Raw genomic sequence first — 16,691 nt, forward strand, 5'->3', positions numbered from 1 at the left:
CCCCCGGTAACTGAGATATAAGACCAACACCCCCAAATCTTGATTCAACCATCGTATCACTCGGTAACTACAATTTTGACTTCCAATTAATAACGGTTGAAAATACCAGACGAACGTCTCGACCCTCTCCAACCCCTTAAAAAAATATTAAAAAAAAAAAAAAAAACAAAGAAAAAAAAGAATCGTCCACGCATCCTCCCACCCCTGGATCTTTGTCTACCGAGAGGTCGCAAAAGTGCATTCGATTTATGCAGGACAAAAGTTCAATAGTTGGATCAAGCATGGCGTCAGCCTCGAAACAGGTCAGCATGGTGATAGCTAAGAAGCTTTTACATTTGGTGAGCTTCCAACTGGCGCGATTTATTATCGCGCAACACGAGATTCCCTGCTGCCGCCATTCCGATTCCAGCGTCGCCTTTTACATTTGGATTCGCGACCCAAATAATACTTCTATTCTCATTTCGAGCGGATATAAGAAAATTCGCAAAGAGAGGTGCAATTGCGGACATGCATGCATTCACGGAGAAGGAGGCGCACGTGTGTGTGACGCATCCAGGGATGGAAACAAAGGGTGCCCCCCCCGTAGGGGACAGGAGGCGCCATTAGGCCAAACTGCGGGCGCATTGGTTATTAAGGTGGATGGGGATGCGATGCATCCTTTGTACCTAGACACAGAGGAGTAGATACCGATAATGCATTGATTAAGGTCGTCGACCCCCGAGGCCTTACTGCGATGCCTACTCCGGATGCGCTCGTTTCCGTGGCACGTGTGGAGCCTGGAGCTTCGAAGATACAGAATCCCGGCTGTGCAGCAATTGGACCAATTTTTTAAAAATTAATAAACTCCTTAGCGAATCTACGTGGTGGAGATGATAATTCACATCACAGAGGGTGAACCGAGGGTGAACCGAGGGTGAACCGAGGGGGACGAAGACGAGAGCAAGAATGGATCGTGGGGAGCGTCGCGCGAGGTCAATGCTTCGGGAACACGACGTATGGCCGAACTTCTCTTATTTATAGACTGAAAACCGTCCTCGCAGATCGTCACTCTCTTATTTTCCTTGAATCTTCGCGACCCCCGAGAATTAGGAAATCGAGCGGTTTTTAATATTTTTAATATTAACGGCGATGCTCGTAAATTGGCAATATCGAGGATGGCTTTGTCTTCCATAAGGAGTGCTGCTGGCCGACGCGAGCGGTTTCCTGATTTTCAGCCTCCGTCTCGATAGACCCCAAACACCCATTTTCCACCCCCTTGGCAATCAAACTAATCCGCTTTCAGGCAAATCAATCTTCCAGTAACTACGAGCACACAGATATGCGTAGGGAAGGTCTAGCTGTGAGGGGTTGAAAACGCAGTCGCTTCCCCCATTCTCGCGATAGCAAACTTCATCCCCCACGGGAAGAGGCTGCGCGGAGAAACAGGAGATAGAACGTTGAAGGAGTGATAAAGCGAGCTACGGCAATTCCGCCACGGTCATTTTTCTTCCGCGCTGCGAGTCGCGATGAGACGTTAAACGAAAGAAACGCGAAAGGGGCGAAAAGGGCGAAAAGAGTATATGGAGGAGGGCGAACGGGCAACAGGGTGAAACGTTCGAATGTCGGAGAATTTTCAAACGTGATGGATAACGAGGACATTAATCACGACGTTATCGTTCACGCGTGCCAAAGTTGGTAATGGTCCGGGATGGATAACGGCAGCCTCTTTGATCCTGCGAGCACCCGAGCTCTGGAAATTATACCGTCGCCTTTGAGTATCTTCAATGTCGCGATGCGTAATAATTTTCCAGCAACTTTCGAGACTATGGGAAAATAAAGAAGGAAGGAAAAGAAGTCCCGGACAGGAAGATTCCCGAGGGCCGTGAGTGCGCAGGAATGTAGAGCAGAGTGTCGTAGCGCGCGGAGAATGTGTGCGGTACAGTCGGAGACAGAAAGGGGCAGTCCGCCCTGGAGAAATTTCGCTTTGCGCGCATAAATTTTACGATATCAGGAGATCCTTCCGTCCGGCTGATCATTTAAATGGTCGCTCGACTGGGTGGCTCACTGAGATATCCTCCGTTTCTATCTATCCCTATCTCTCTCTCTCTCTCTCTCTGGCTCTCTCTGGCTCTCTTCACTCCTTCAAAAACACGAGCAACCCAGGACTGAGCTTGCAACTTTTAACATAGTCGGTTTCACAAATTCCCAGCAATCTCGTCCAATTTACGGTGAACCACCCCGTACGAGCTAATGACAAATAATAGCGCAAGTACAGTCGTAAGATTCACGTACATCGTGTAACATCGATCCGCCGAGCACTAACTATTTGATGAAGCTCATTACTTCAACTACCGCACGATGTCTTTACGACAGAATTCGAAGACACATCGATCGGACGTCCACGTGGAAGGAACCCAAGTAGCCCCAGGTGCGCGTCACCCTTCTTACGAGTCCGAGACTGCATTAAATTGTTAAGTGCAACCGTACGGGGATGTTTCACGATATCGTTAATCTCGAAAGGCAAAAGCAAAACAAGAAAAAAAACAATAGCAGGTCGTTGAAAGATAAAAGATTTAACGGCTACACGATTCCGTGGGAGTTAATATCGGGGCTGAGTAAGTGAGCATCAACCGTTGATCCGCCGTTTGAATGGGGCTAAGCTTGAGTGTCGGGGGTGAACGTAAAGGAAAGATGGAGGCGAACCAAGAGACAAGTAAATAAACAGGCAAGGAAAGGGAGTAGAGTTGGCGCTTGCATAGGAGGACACTTCAGCCCCAAATGGCCGCTCGTTTCGAGTTACGTGACGGGAGGACGGTACAGCAGCCAGGTACTCGTGCACGGAATATCCGAGACACGTGCCTTTTGTGCGCCTTTTCTCCGCCTTTTCTGCGCCTTTTCTGCGCCTTTCGGATAAACACGTTTACGGTCGACTCACCGAGAGTGTAGAGCGCAGACTCGTGGCACCGTCTGATAGACCGTTGGGCTTCCGGTGCAGCGTGATGGACCTGGTTCATGTCTATGCGAGTGATTATGCTGATGGCTATAGGGACGGTTCAGCGAGGCACGGAGACTCCCAGGTAGATGTCGGTGGGACGTGGAGTCCTCGCTGAAAGCAGAAGATCAAGAGGATATTATTCCTTTCGCTGTTAGCGACCACCGGTACGAGTTCATCCGAGAGTTCAGCCGGTACGTGTACTGGCGGAGCACCGGCTGCCAGCCCCATTACCAACCCCCGTAGGAGAAGGGTTACCAACCCTCGGTAAGGTCGCTCCCTGTTCAAGGAGCTCTGCCCGACGTGGCCGAGAACCGACAAGATACCCCCGAGAGTTCCTCCTATTAATTTTCCTTTCCCTTATCGTGGATCCCGGTAGACGGAAATATCATTGGGATTCGAGATTTCTTTGAAGATTCTTTATCGATCGACGTGCCCGATGCTTGTTTTCCAGAGACGCTTCGAGAGTTTTACAATCGCCGGTATTACGCTTGCAGCTTTATCCCTCCCGTGTCTTATCTAATCTCCACGTAATCCAGTTTATGCGACAGATAAGAGAGGAAGGAGTGCCAGTGGGCGACAGAGTGCGGCTCCTGCACGGAGTTCCCAGTGCATTTGAGAATTCCCTCGCGACGTTTGTCCTCTCTCGGCTCTTTCTCTTTCTCTTCTCTCTCTCTTCCGCGCGGAGGGAAGAAAAAGAAATGAAATTTTGACTTCCAACAACGAGGATGTTGGTCGGGCTTAGGGTAAAAGCAATAGAGTTTCACCTGGTGAGCAATTACTCAGAGGGCGACATCCGGTCTCTCCTACACACAGCTGCTGGAATTATCATCCGGTTGGACGTGTTCACGCACACGCGATGCGTGCGAACGAGTTTGGGTAGCCCGTAGAAGAAAAAAAAAAGAAAATAAAAATCCCCAAAAGCGTCTATCGCGGCGTGTAAACACGCGATAATCTTGATTCCGCCTCGACCCAAGTACCCAAGTACCCACGGCGCTCGTTTCCTCGAGCTCTTATCGCTGCGATGATCACCAACCCGGCAGGAAGTGTCAAAATTCCGTCTGGGTAAAAGAAAAAAGAGAAACTTTTGCGGTAGACCGATGAAAACCCACGAGTATCAAGGAGCCACTGTTCTGATGGGAGATAATAGAGAAAGAGACAAATGCAACGGTAGCGCCTCGGCAGGAGGCTCAAACGGAGCGACGCGATTGCCAGAGAAACAAAGGAATGAGTCAGCGCGAGTGACTCGAGAATTATTCTCTCGATGGCTTTTGCTTCCATCTCTTGCAGCTTCGCAGGAAAGCCGAGTGCATCTTCCAGGAAAATGTTTACGGCATCCGTGCAACAACTTCCGCTCGTGTAAGGTTCCGTGGCGCAGCGCTGGCGCTGAGTAGCAGGGCAGAGGAGGATGCGCGCGTCGGGAGCGCCAAATGAAAGAACAAAAAGTTTGGGAAAAAGAGAAGAGAGGGATTACGAGAAAAGTAAGAGCAAAGCTCGCATGTAGTTGTGCGGCAGGTTTCGCTGCACGCTTCTGCACCGAGTGCACCAAGTGCACCGAGTGCACCGAGTGCATCGTGCGCATTAAGCGACGCTCTCGCGCAATATTATTATACACGTCGAGGAGGGAAGCGCACGGCGCGGATGCGCCTATGGAGGCAGGTATAGCTATACCGCGAGCAGCAGCTGAGCCATCCCGAGGGCATTGGCACGGGGGCAGATGTTCCCTTGGAAATCGTTAGTGTCGCGATGGATAAGATAGAGTTATCTGCTCTGTGCTGCGAGTGCACTCTGATGCACTTTGGTGCATCGAAACTTTGCTTCTGCGCGCCTCGTTGAAATCAAGAGAATTTACTTGATCCGGCAACACGGATCGTCGCGAGCTCAGCCATAGCTGTAGGCTATATCTTGTGCAGCATTACCTAGCAGTGTTGTTGCTCTTGAAGCTGACCATGGTAATCCAGGATAATCCAAGGCACAGGTGTGCACGTGTGTCATCACTTCACCGCGACGAACAATAATCTTTAGCACTTGCGTTAAATCGAAAGAAAGAGATCATCGGCCGATCCGACTTGTCAAATACTAATAATTCTAATCAAACACGCGACGAGGGATGGAAAATCTCCGTCATCCTTGCCGGCAGCAGACATCCGCCCTGCTGCGCGTTTCCGGAACAACTGACAACGCGCCACGCTTCGTGTCCAGTTTACCCCCACCATCCTTCCATGCTCCCACCACCGATATCGGTCAAGCGGTCTCTCTTTCCCACTGGTAGCCAATGACAACGGGTAGGTGCACTGGAATTGCGTCGAAATGCATTGGCGCGCGTAGAAATATGGCAAAGACGCTCCAGCTGGAAAATCCGTCTGACGACCAGACGAATGCGAATGGCTGCATTCCGAATTATGGTGAAGGCGACAGAGAAAAGAGAAATGGCGACCACTGTCCTTGCCCCGTGGGTAGGCGCGCAGTGCCATCTCTCCAAAGGATACCGTTTTGCACCTGCCCAGAGTGCATGGGTGCATGGGTGCAAGGGTGCATTGTTTCCGAATATACACCTGAGACAGGTACGGGACTAACAAGGGTCCGGATCCGCAGTCTCTACGAATTGTGAGAACTTTATGGAAGATAAAATTTCTCCAGCCTTCCTGCCATAGTCGGAGTCGCGTTTGCAGGAAAATCGACTCGACGCTCGTTTTCAATTGTACGTCGAGTCGCGTGCGTCTATTTCCCGGAGCGCATGTAATATGGGTAGAGCGAATTACCGTTTGCTTACATCACTTGACACGTGGATATTGGCTCGCGCGGACTGAACCAGTCAAAGTTTCGTCACCCGTGGAAACTGCAATGTAAATGAATAATCGTGTAGAAATAAGATAGGAACCCTTTCCAGCCAATTGCAGCAACTCCAAGTGCTAGGGATCCTACAGAAGGCGGACTCGTCCAGCGTGCAGGGAATCTATCAGCCTGGGAATCTAGCCGCGCGCGCCTTTGCCACGTGTGCCGAACCAACACGCAACGTGGCGACGCTTTTGGCCTTTCGAGTGGCGCATCCTCACGTGCATGCCAGACGCGCCACAATGTGCAAGATTTTGGCATTGAAATTTGCATGAGAATCGAGCGAGCCGTGCGAAGACGCGGGAGGCCACACACGTGTTCCTACTCGTGTGTCGCTACGTCACTACGTTCGTGGAGTGCACGTGTTACGAGGCGCTTCAAGTATCCAGGGACAAAGGGGGCACGAGAAGCAGCACGAGAGAAGACGAAGAGGATCGGGAAATTAGTCCCTGGAAAGGTTCTCCAAACTCGCAAACCTAACCGTCGTAAAGTGTCCAGGAGAAAGAAAGAAAGAAAGAAGGAAAAAAGGAGCAGAGGCAGCCAGGCAGCTCTCAGAGTGGAACCCGAGGCGCCAGAGGAGCAGAGAGAGAGAGAGAGAGAGAGAGAGAGAGAGGCAGCAACGTGGGAAGCATCATTCTTGTTACCTGCTACGTCTCACGTCGGCTGAGCCTTGAAACTCCCTGTAGCTGAGATAGGCTGAGCAAGTGCACCAGGGGGTGAACTAGGGAACTAGGGGGACGGCCACGAGGGACGAGAAGGAGCACCTAAAAGATCCTCCTATAGGATTTAACTGTACGAGAGAAAGAAGGACCATGGCCCTGCCACAAATCCAGACGCGAGCGGCCATTTCTGATCGCAGATTCAAATTTCGTGCTGCTAATATTAAATCTTTTAAACCCGAAGCCTTCGAGGTCGAAGTCGTCGAGGAGACGCCGCATTTCTCTGACTCGGCTGTTCGGCAAGGAGAGACGAAAGCTGCTCCAGGCCTGCAAGTTACAGATTCAGCAAATGAACGGCGCGGCTCTTCCAAGTAGATGATTCAGATGGGAACACAGAGGCGTCACGGGCTAAAGGGGGATGCTGCGATGAATATTAATTAGATCGTTTACCTCCTTCTCGTATACTCCAACTGGCAACGTGAAATTAACTGGTTCTTGGTTGACACTCTAAAGCCGAATCCACATCCGCAGAGGGTGGACGAGGGGTGGATGCTCCATTCTTCGGAGTACAAAGGGACCCCCGCCAGCTGATCCTGAGATACGAGCTTTACGCACCATTAGCGCCTCTTCTTTTCTTCGGCACTTTAATCGGACAATCAGAATAACGAGAATCAATAACGAGATCCTCGCGACGGTGTAGAACGTTATTGGACCGTTGCGTAGGTGGACTTTCTCATCGCGACGATTCAAGAAGAAGAAGATGGAATCCCGGTGGAATCCCGGCACCTGGTTGCGCGCCATTAGAGTGTTCCTCGATCCAAGAGTCGAGACGAAAGACTTTGGGATCTCAGAGTGAGACGCGTCGCTCCGCACAGTTTCCAGCAGCAGCTGGGGTCCTTGCAAAGTCGCTGCGAAGCGACAGCGATTTTTCTCCGGAGATTTGAGAACTCGACGTCTCCTCTCGTGGAATGAGATCAGGACGCCCGAGGGAGACGGAGGAATCGCCAAAGGGCGGACAAAGTTTTCGAGCAGCGAGCGCCACTCGTTTTCACATTCGCTAGTTTTCAGCTTTTATTTTCCGGATGCAACTTGGCCTCGATGACACTTTTTGCATTTCACGAGTTTTCACCAGGAATTCCAATGCAGCTCGCATGCAGGTTCTGCGCGCGACCAAAAACGGTGTCAAGCGTTTCCTTAGGCAGCTAAAGACAAAAAACGTGCTCCACAAATATTTACAAATCCAACGGGACAAACGGTGCGACGGAAGACGCCAAGAGTGAATTAACGTCTGACAAAATTATTGTATTCTTTTTCAAAATTTTTTATAATTTAATTCAAAAAACCCCACTGCCCGTGTAAGTTGTGTATCGGTGAATTAATAAAATATCTTCTACGCCCGACTGAACGATCAATTCAGTCTATTTACCGGATGTACCTATGTACTGCATTGCCGTGTACTACTCCTGGCTTACTCGGCTCTTTCACATTTATTGGCGACACGACTGCTGCGGGCTGCACGAGACGATTTTCAGCTTCTCCTGGGGTGCAGGCGTCCCGAGAACCGCGAATCGGGCTTCCTCCTCACCCGCGGAGCGCTCTTCCGCACATGAGTTTTTCCACTCCCCCGTCCCCCCATCCCCCGTCCCGCCGCGTACGTCACTCGCGCTTCTCCATTTTTCTCTCATTTCTTGAATTCAGCCTCTACCGCATGTTCGATCATCACATGAAATCATTCAAGAATAAATATCCCCTGTTCGTAATCGCCAAGCCTGCATACTTAACTGAGGCAAGTTTTTTTCCCATCAATTATTCTCTTCTACCCGCGTCCACGAACTAACTGAATTATAATCTGCGCTTTTGCAAACCGAATCGAAAGAGGGGTCCTGAATTAGAGACGACTGAATCGGTAGAAATGATCCGGATGCAAACGACGGAGTATTCTCAAGGGTCGTTCAGTCGGTTCACGGGGCAAGAGGTAGGAAGGCAATTCTCGCGTGACGAGGAGGCAGCTTAGAGCCTCGAATAATATTCTTAGAAAGGGAACCAGCAGGATTGCACGGGAGGTACAGAGCAACAGCAGCATCCTGCGGGTAGAGCTGAATATTTTGATGGTAACAGGGCCAGGCCCCAGCGGGAGCAATTACGGTCCTGGCATCGCGTAGCTCCTATCTTCGAGCAAATAATCCCGCTCCATTCCAGCCCATAGTTTACATCTGGCAAAGATACCAAGGTGGAGATAGGCTAAGGGTGGTGCTCTCGTTCTGGTGCAACAAACAAATAAAGGACCCTTGCTGCCTATGAGAATTCACCTGAACCTACGTTAACGCGCGCCAAGGATAAAGAGAAACGTAACAGGGAAATACACGGAGTTTGACAGAGCATCGAAAGCACTGAGGTGCATCGCATTGTGGGAAAACCCAGAGCAGAAGAAAGAGAAGGCGAACGGAAGAGTCTGTGATTTAACATGGGAATCTGCGGTAGCGACGAGGATGGAAGATCAGCTCTGGCCGAGGGTGGCGACCTCGTGCCGGGAAAGCTCTGCCAGGAGGAGCAAAACCCCCAGATACCGGCACGTTCAGAGAATTTATCGGCGGCATAAACTTTCTCCCATTGAACCGCCCTCGCTATTCGAGAATGTGCTCCGAGGATGCATCCCGGCTGCATTCTGTTCCCTCTTGCACTTTAGCGAGCAATCGACTAGGGGATGACGCAAGGAGGAGCATGTGCGTGGGGCTGCGGCGAGTCGAGAAAAAGGAATGAAAAATTCCAATTTTTAAAATGCATTACATAAGAGATGCGTGCCGATGCATTTGCACGTAGCGCAGTGGGATGCTGCGTACTCGGTGCACAGAGCGACGATCCAGGAACTTCTCGCTTATCTTTCATTTCGTGAGGCGTAAAATATTATCGATTCCTGCGGCACGTTTCACACTGGGAAGAAATGCGATTAGGCGCGGAATCTGCGACGGTGCGCGATGGAGATGCGAATCTCCCGGAGGTCCATCGTCTCGCTCTTCGTCTCCTCCGTATTGTTTTCGTTGCGCGATAACGATGCACTTTACGATTTTGCCGTTTACGCTGTTCTGCTGTTTATCTCCGTGTTTGTGTTTCGGCAGCAAAAAATGTAGGAGAATCGCTCGACGACTTAAATCTTCGGAGCCGGAAACCCGGAGAACAAGATCGCACGTCGTTACTCTCTAGAACGGAGTTGAGGTTAAATGGCGGGAAAGAAAAAAAATTTAATCGCTGATAAGGACGAGAAATTTATGAAAAATTTTTAAATTTCACAGCCCATCTTCCTACGCCTAATTAAATGAAATAGTTCGAAGATAAGAACGGGATAGGAATTAAGGAATGTCATTTTCCTTTTGACAAAAGGAAATGTAGGTAAACTCTAATAAAAGTAGGAAAAGTGGCTATTATCTCGTTAATAGGAATCCTTTCGCAATCGCTCCGGTGAAACCCAAAGGAGTTATCCCGGTTATCCCAACTATCCCGTCTATCTGGGCTATCAGGGGGCTATCAGGGGGCTCTATACGGGCTATCCTAACAGGGAGGGTGAGTCGGTACGATTCAGACTTGCAGATTTCACCAGTGGCGTATCCCTTGATTAGCATGGAATTAGACGAAACGATTAGTCCGACGTTCTCCAGGGACATTTTCCTCAAAGTCTGCCCTACAGTCTGTTTAAGCTACGTATTAATTCTCCACTGAACCGGCCTGCTATCTGGATCCGATGAAACGTCGGTGCATCGCTGCACTAGAGATACTATAAAATACGAAAAGTATGGTAGAAATAAGGGCGAGCAGATACGATGCCAGAGAGTACAGGAAGGGTGGTTATCATTGGGCAAAGGGTTTTCTCAAACATCGCCTGAAAATTGTTGGCGAACCGCCAGATCCATTCGACATGGGTGCGATTGCAATAGCCCGTTTTTTCCTCTTTTTTATTTTTTTTTATACGTGTATAATAAAACCATCCCCCAGCAGAGGATATCACTGTGCCTACTAATCTCTTCAATTTTGCATCATATTAATTTCGGCACAGCGGAAATGACAGTCAGCACCGAAGCCAGCATCGACAGCAGCAGGAGGAACATCTCGGCCGATTGAACTTTCGACGGGGGCATGCCCCTAATGCGCCCCTAATGCGCCCCTAATGCATCCCTAATGCGGCCCTCCAGCTTTCATCCCTTTCGGGGTTTTGGGAAATTCCTGAGATCCTGACGCTCGTTCTCCTTCCGGGCTGCGCATTTCCATAAGGAGCCATTTCATTTCCTGGCTGATCTGGAGCTGCTCCTTTGCCTCGGACTCCGAGGGGGGGAGGGGGGAGGGGTGCGTGCGCCTAGGAGGCAACGTGCCGCCTTGACCGCGGAACTTCCGGTTTGGCTCTTTCTGTTGCGCAACTGGCTTTGCCTGACGCGAGAACGAATGCTGGGACTTTCGCTGGACCGTGCCGTTTTGCTACGGGGGCCAGAGAGAGAGAGAGAGAGAGAGAGAGAGAGAGAGAGAGAGAGAGGGGCGGGGGGGCAGTGCGAGATGAGATCAGCTGGGGATGGGTAGCAGCGAGTGTATCGATATACCGCGGCGTGCGTGCAATTACGTTGCCCGTGTGTGTGTTTAATGCAGGAAATTTTATAATTTCCTGTCAGAATTAATTGAAAAGTAGAAATTGCGTTTTGGTAGACGCAACAAAAAAACGGGATAGTAATATCCCTGGTATCTGTACTCATAAGTGGGTGGTACATCGAGGATCGTGGGTGCGAGTAATATTAATTATTAATTGTTGCTCGTCAAAATTATAATCGAGCATTTTCATAGTTTGAGCAAATTAACGCAATTTAGGTAAAGCAGCCATCTCAGGAGAGAGATCTGGCATCCTCTGCCGCCATTGCTGTAACAAGGTAGAAGCTTTCGGATGTTCAGCCGAGCGTATTTTTCTTAATTTGCATACTTAATTGTATCTGTCTCGTAAGCACCCTCGTGAATTCGCTGCTCGATCAGAGCCAATTTGTTGGCCAATTCGTTGAAATCTGGAAACAGCCCTCAGCATCCTTACGGGAAAGTACCTGGGATATACAAGACTGCCAGGAGGATGCAGTGGCGATTCGATTGAGGAGATTCCAAGTAAAACTTTCAGGGACGCTGGAGCTGAATTACGCAAGGAGATATATATATTAATCTCTGGCAAACAGGAAACTATGTCCACCCTCGAGAATTCCTGCCAAGTGAAAAAGTTTGGCATTTATTCTGTACCGATACCAAGAGACACCAAGAGATGGCCGCAGCGCGCACCGCACAGTGGTCCTATACGTGGTCCACGTCCAGACGTCCTCTGACCATGACCAACCGAGACGAGACCTCGCAGAATTCCTGTCCCAATAAACGAAGAGCGATCAGATCCTGCCCAGCATCCTGGGATCCTGGGACCCTGGGAATAGCTCGTAAAGTCGAGAGTAACGCGCTCGTGGCCAGCAGTGGTAACAACTTGTCAAGTCGATGGCCGGAAGAGCCATTTTGACTGGAGAAGTCCAAAGACCTAAGGGGTCGGTCATCGGAATAAACAGTCCTCGCTTAATATCGATAACCTCCCATTGCTCCTGGTGCGAGTTATTGGGAAAAGCGATATATGACAACTATCCCCCCGTGACGAACGAGCAAGAAATTTGGCAAACTAGCAAGACCGATACACATAGAATTCTATCCTGAATGGAAAGGATCGCAGGAATGTCATGACGTCACGTTAAATTACTATGTAACTGGAATTACTATGTAACTCGGTCGGCTATACGCGCCGAGACTAATGGGTTGGTCAAGCCCAAAAACTAGAGCAGCCAGGACCGCAAATCTGCGAAATGAGTGATGCTTACGAGGCACTTTGGGAGCATTTTTTGAGGGGTAGCTGCTGACGTATCATCGTATGAACTAGCGATTAGACACGAATGGGTTGTTTCTGGTTAAGAAGTTTCATCACTGACGGGGCACGCCAGTGGCTTATCCTGGATTTGAAAAATAAACTGACGAAGGCGAAGCGAACAACTTAAGAAAGCCTTGATCCTCTCGCGCTTTGCCAATGGTCTCGACGTCCCTCCCCGGTGCGGCCCCTTATAGCCCCTGTGGCTGATTCCCTCAAAGCTGTGAGAACTAGCGAGGCTTCCTCGGGCTTCAGGCGCTGCTCCGCCGCCGTGCGGGCAGCACTGCCAACGCCCCCCAGCAGTCTTGTAGGGGTTGATAATACCAGGAGCAAAGGGCTCTTTGGCTTTCCGTTTGGCCGCGATGCCGTCTGGCTTCTGGCTTCTGGCTTTCCGCGTACAAGAGAAACTTTCCCATCTCTAAGTACGTGGCTGTGTTCCTCGCCTCTAAAGCACCTAAAGCACCTAAAGCACCTAAAAAACAGCTCAGCAAACGAGACTCGACAAACTATATGTACGTCTTCATCGTACCTGAAGCATGTATATTTCTCCGAATCAATTGAAGACACGGCAAAGCCTATAGAAATTTTCGATAGTAGGAATCATTCGCTTTTTTGCAGAAACAAAGAAACCGAAAGCCCCCGCCCCCCCCCTCCCTCCGGAGAAGTCACGAAGGGAAGATATAAATAACGGGACGGAGAGGTAAAGGATATATAAGGTATAAAAGGAAGCTACCTTTTTTTCTTTCTTTTCATCAATCTGAATTTACTCAGAGAAAATCCGACGGAAACTACTGATCCCAGTGCTGCGTGAAATTGCGTTATCGCAAGTGGATTCGACTCGATTTCTGAAGCCAATTTTCAATTTTGCAACTTGGGGGGCTAGCCTGAATCTAGCCCCCCTCCCCCCCCCAGTTTAAATTTGTTCTGTCTCAAAATCCGTGAGTGTGCAAATCTTAGCAAACGAAAATCCATACTTGGGGGGCTAACTTCACACAGCTAAGTTAAAGAGAAAATCCCAGTACCGGAAGGCGCACTGAAATACAGTCTTTTCGAAGACTTTTTTTTTAGCCAGCACCAAATGCACGTACGTCTCAACGTCTCAACGTTTCACGTCTCTCTACTCGCGGTAACCGAGACTGGCAATGCAGAGTCAAAAGATAAAAAGGTAAAAAGGAAGGAAAAAAAGGTCACTCCCGTGGCCTATAGCGGTCCTCCAAGTGTTTCGAAAATAGCCATCGAGGTTGAGTTCTTTCACTATGGAAATCCGTATACATTCATCTCGAGAGATGCGAGCACTTTTTTTCTCTTTTTTTTTTCTTTTTTTTTTCTTAATACCCGCCTCTTGTTTTTCTATCGTGAAAGTAAATTTTAAAGCACAGCCCTCCCTCCCACCTTCCCTTGGCTCAAGTAACCTTTTGACATGTGCTCCATTTTTTTTCCTTCCACGTCTTCCCCTCCTTCTCGTACTCGTGGCCTCTAGCCCCCCTCCCCCCTTTTCACCATCGCGAAAAACATCCGTCAATTCATTTCCATCAACCCTGAAATGGCCTGTACGCTACACGCACGTGGACACAGTCATGCATGCACATATGTGCAAACATCGAGCGGCGACCATTCACATGGAATGAATAAAAAATAGTCCTCTCAGTATTCAGGTGAGCTTATGCGTATCAACGTGTATACATATATCTCCTGGTCCGTAGATACTATTTCGGGATAGTCCCTTATCTCGACTCGTAAAGATCATTCACAGCGGCGCAGCAGCCTTGTAGGACCGATGCTGCCATATATGTATACTATACTACTATACTATTTTAGATACTGCTTGTACGTACATATCATACAATGGACCACGCTACGCTACATGTATTATTAATACATTCATTAGCTATACGTTCTGCCATTTTAGATTTGCGCGACACGTGAAATAATGAAGATTTCCCTAGTGTGATGAGTCACTGTAGGAATTGCACAGAGCGCATGGAGATTTTTTCAACAACTCCGGATGCCAAGAGTTTTTATCCTCAACGAAAACCGGTAACTCGTTTACTTTCATACGATCGACTATCATTTTCCTTTATAGGTTATAAAGTCGCACTTTCAATTTCGAGGTTTACGGAATCGCATTCTGCGAATTTGCCGCAATACAGTCTACGCTACCGAATGGACTATAGTCAACAGATTGTACACGCGTGTGTAAATATACTACGCTTTAGCTAACTGCAGGACGAGTCGAACATCCGTGTGGAATGTTGGATTTGCGATATTAGACCGGATGGAATTTCGCAAAGCACCGAAACCCTCGCGACCGCCCGAAGGATCCATGGATCGACCAAGCGCATGTGCGCATGCGCGGCGGCCATTATCAAATTATCCGCTAGACCAAATTGGGATGTATCAATCATCTCGCGATTATTGCGAAATCGTTTCCGCGCGTGGAGGAATCGCGGGACATTTATCAAGGAGCCACTTGAGGTCCGTTATCGTTGACGTACGATTAATTAGTCAAATATACTTTCTCTCTCTCTCTCTCTCTCTCTCTCTCTCCCCTCGCAGAAGAGAGTTACAAGCAAGTAAATTAATGGATGCCTTCTCCCCTTTGGGAAAAGGGAGAAACAACGCGGCACGGGAAAGGAGCCTGTTCCTGCCTGTTCCTGCCTTTTCAAGCAGGATCCTCGACGTCGATTCGAGAGGGGGGGGGGCGGCGGCAGAGGGGAGGGGGACGACTTCTTAAGATTTTCTCATGGAAATTTAATTGGTCCTCGAGTAGCTTCGTATAAACGTGATAGAGTAGCTTTTTTACGAGTCGAGTATCGAATTTTTAACTAAACGAAGTCAAGTGCTGATTCGTAATCTTCATAAATTTCATCAATTTTGCGTGTAAAACAAAGATGTGACAAATATTCTTCACCAAACAATATTAAATAATTTCCTCACCTCGTTCTGGTATCCAGACTTCAACAGATTAACGATCTACCGATCGTTTCACCTATAATAAGATATTGCCACAGTCCTCAATGGATTGTATCTTCGATGATGAATCCGTTGATTAACGACACGTCACATCGCTCACAGACTCTCTCTCTCGTTTCTTTGCGTAAAATCTAATAAAAAAAAAATAAAAAAATGTTTCACTTTCACCGCGTGCGCCAGCAATCGCGGCGGCGACCGGTCGGCCGTGCTGACAGAATTGAAGGCAAAATTTTGCACACGGCTCGAATTGCTCGAATTACCCCGCGAGCGCTGCAGGCCGCTGCTAGAAACGCAAACTCCGGCGTTCGATCGGCGCCACGAAATTTTTCATACTTCTCCGAGACCTCTTAATAATCGTTATACGAATCAAGCCAAAGAGAATCTGGATTTGAGAACGCAGCGTCCACCGCGCACCGGCAGCCTAGCCGCGACTAAAGCGAGTCTCCACGCGACACCGACGGCGACGGGACGCCGGGACGACGGGACGACGGAAGGACTATACAGCGCGCTACAATATCTACACGTTCTAGATTCTACAGGGTGTCCCGAAAGAGATCCAACGGCAGCACGTAGCACCGCGCATGTGTCGCTGCCGCTTCTCCCTTGAAAATTGACAAACTCTCGAAAATCAGCAACGCGACGCCCGTCCCTCGGACGTCGTTCCTTGTGGCGATCCCCATCGTCGCCGCACCGCCAGGTAGCACGTGTGTCAAGGTGCCAGAGGAGAGCTCGGCCACTGGGCGAGAAGCGAGAAGCGAGAAGCGAAAGTGCGCGCCACGTAAATGTCCCGTAGTGTCCAAGGAACGAGGTGGAGGCGAAGTGGAGGCGAAGTGGAGGCGAAGTGGAGGCGAAGTGGACCTGCTGCGTTAAGCAGCCTCAACGCGTACGGCCCTTCTCGGCTCGAGCTGCACGTACGCGAGTGGGACCTGATTCTTATTCCACAGTTGTACCTGGATGACGCCGTGTCTAGTAGATAGAGGCTCATTGTCAGCCAGCAAGGAGGCTCCCCGTTGGTGCACCCTCCTTCGCGCCCCAGTCAAGTACGGAGTCCACTGAAAAATGCATTCAGCTTCCTCGTTTGTTCTGCGGGAAGTTTCAGGTTGGTCGAGAAGGTGGGAGGGAGAGGGAGACGTTTTCAAATTCTTAAACCGAAAATACATTAGGCTCCTTTCCTTGCGCTCCTCCCACCTTGAGGCCTCCCACCATGTACTCGTGACCCTGACGTATTTTATTATCAAGGACCCCGTCGAGGGCGCAGGATGAAAATAAGCCAGAGAGTGATAAATAAATATACATACAAGGAAGATTGAGGGTACTTTTATTGGAAGGCTGGAGGGGG

The 16,691-nt window shown here is 49.3% G+C and overlaps 1 protein-coding gene across 11 annotated transcripts in view; it reads right to left on the minus strand.

Annotated features, from left to right (window-relative positions):
* The window catches only part of LOC107270247, an 85,436-nt gene that overhangs the window by 60,060 nt on the left and 8,685 nt on the right, over positions 1 to 16,691 (minus strand). For 8 of the 11 annotated variants that reach the window (XR_003060482.1, XM_025087661.1, XM_025087660.1 and 5 more), the window contains one exon: positions 2,915 to 3,085. The exons of 1 other annotated variant lie outside the window; for it this stretch is intronic. Coding sequence is in view for 6 of the 10 variants with exons in the window: in XM_025087663.1 (XP_024943431.1) it covers positions 2,915 to 3,085 (171 nt within the window). In the remaining 4 variants the exon portion in view is untranslated. Of the gene's footprint in view, positions 1 to 2,914; positions 3,086 to 4,890; positions 5,157 to 15,316; positions 15,484 to 16,691 lie in introns of those variants that run through there. 2 more of the 11 variants (XM_025087662.1, XM_015745089.2) reach the window with 2 other exon arrangements.

This window comes from Cephus cinctus, unplaced genomic scaffold (genome assembly GCF_000341935.2).
Source record: "Cephus cinctus unplaced genomic scaffold, Ccin1 Ccin1_scaffold0715, whole genome shotgun sequence".
NCBI classification, from domain to species: Eukaryota; Metazoa; Arthropoda; class Insecta; order Hymenoptera; family Cephidae; genus Cephus; species Cephus cinctus.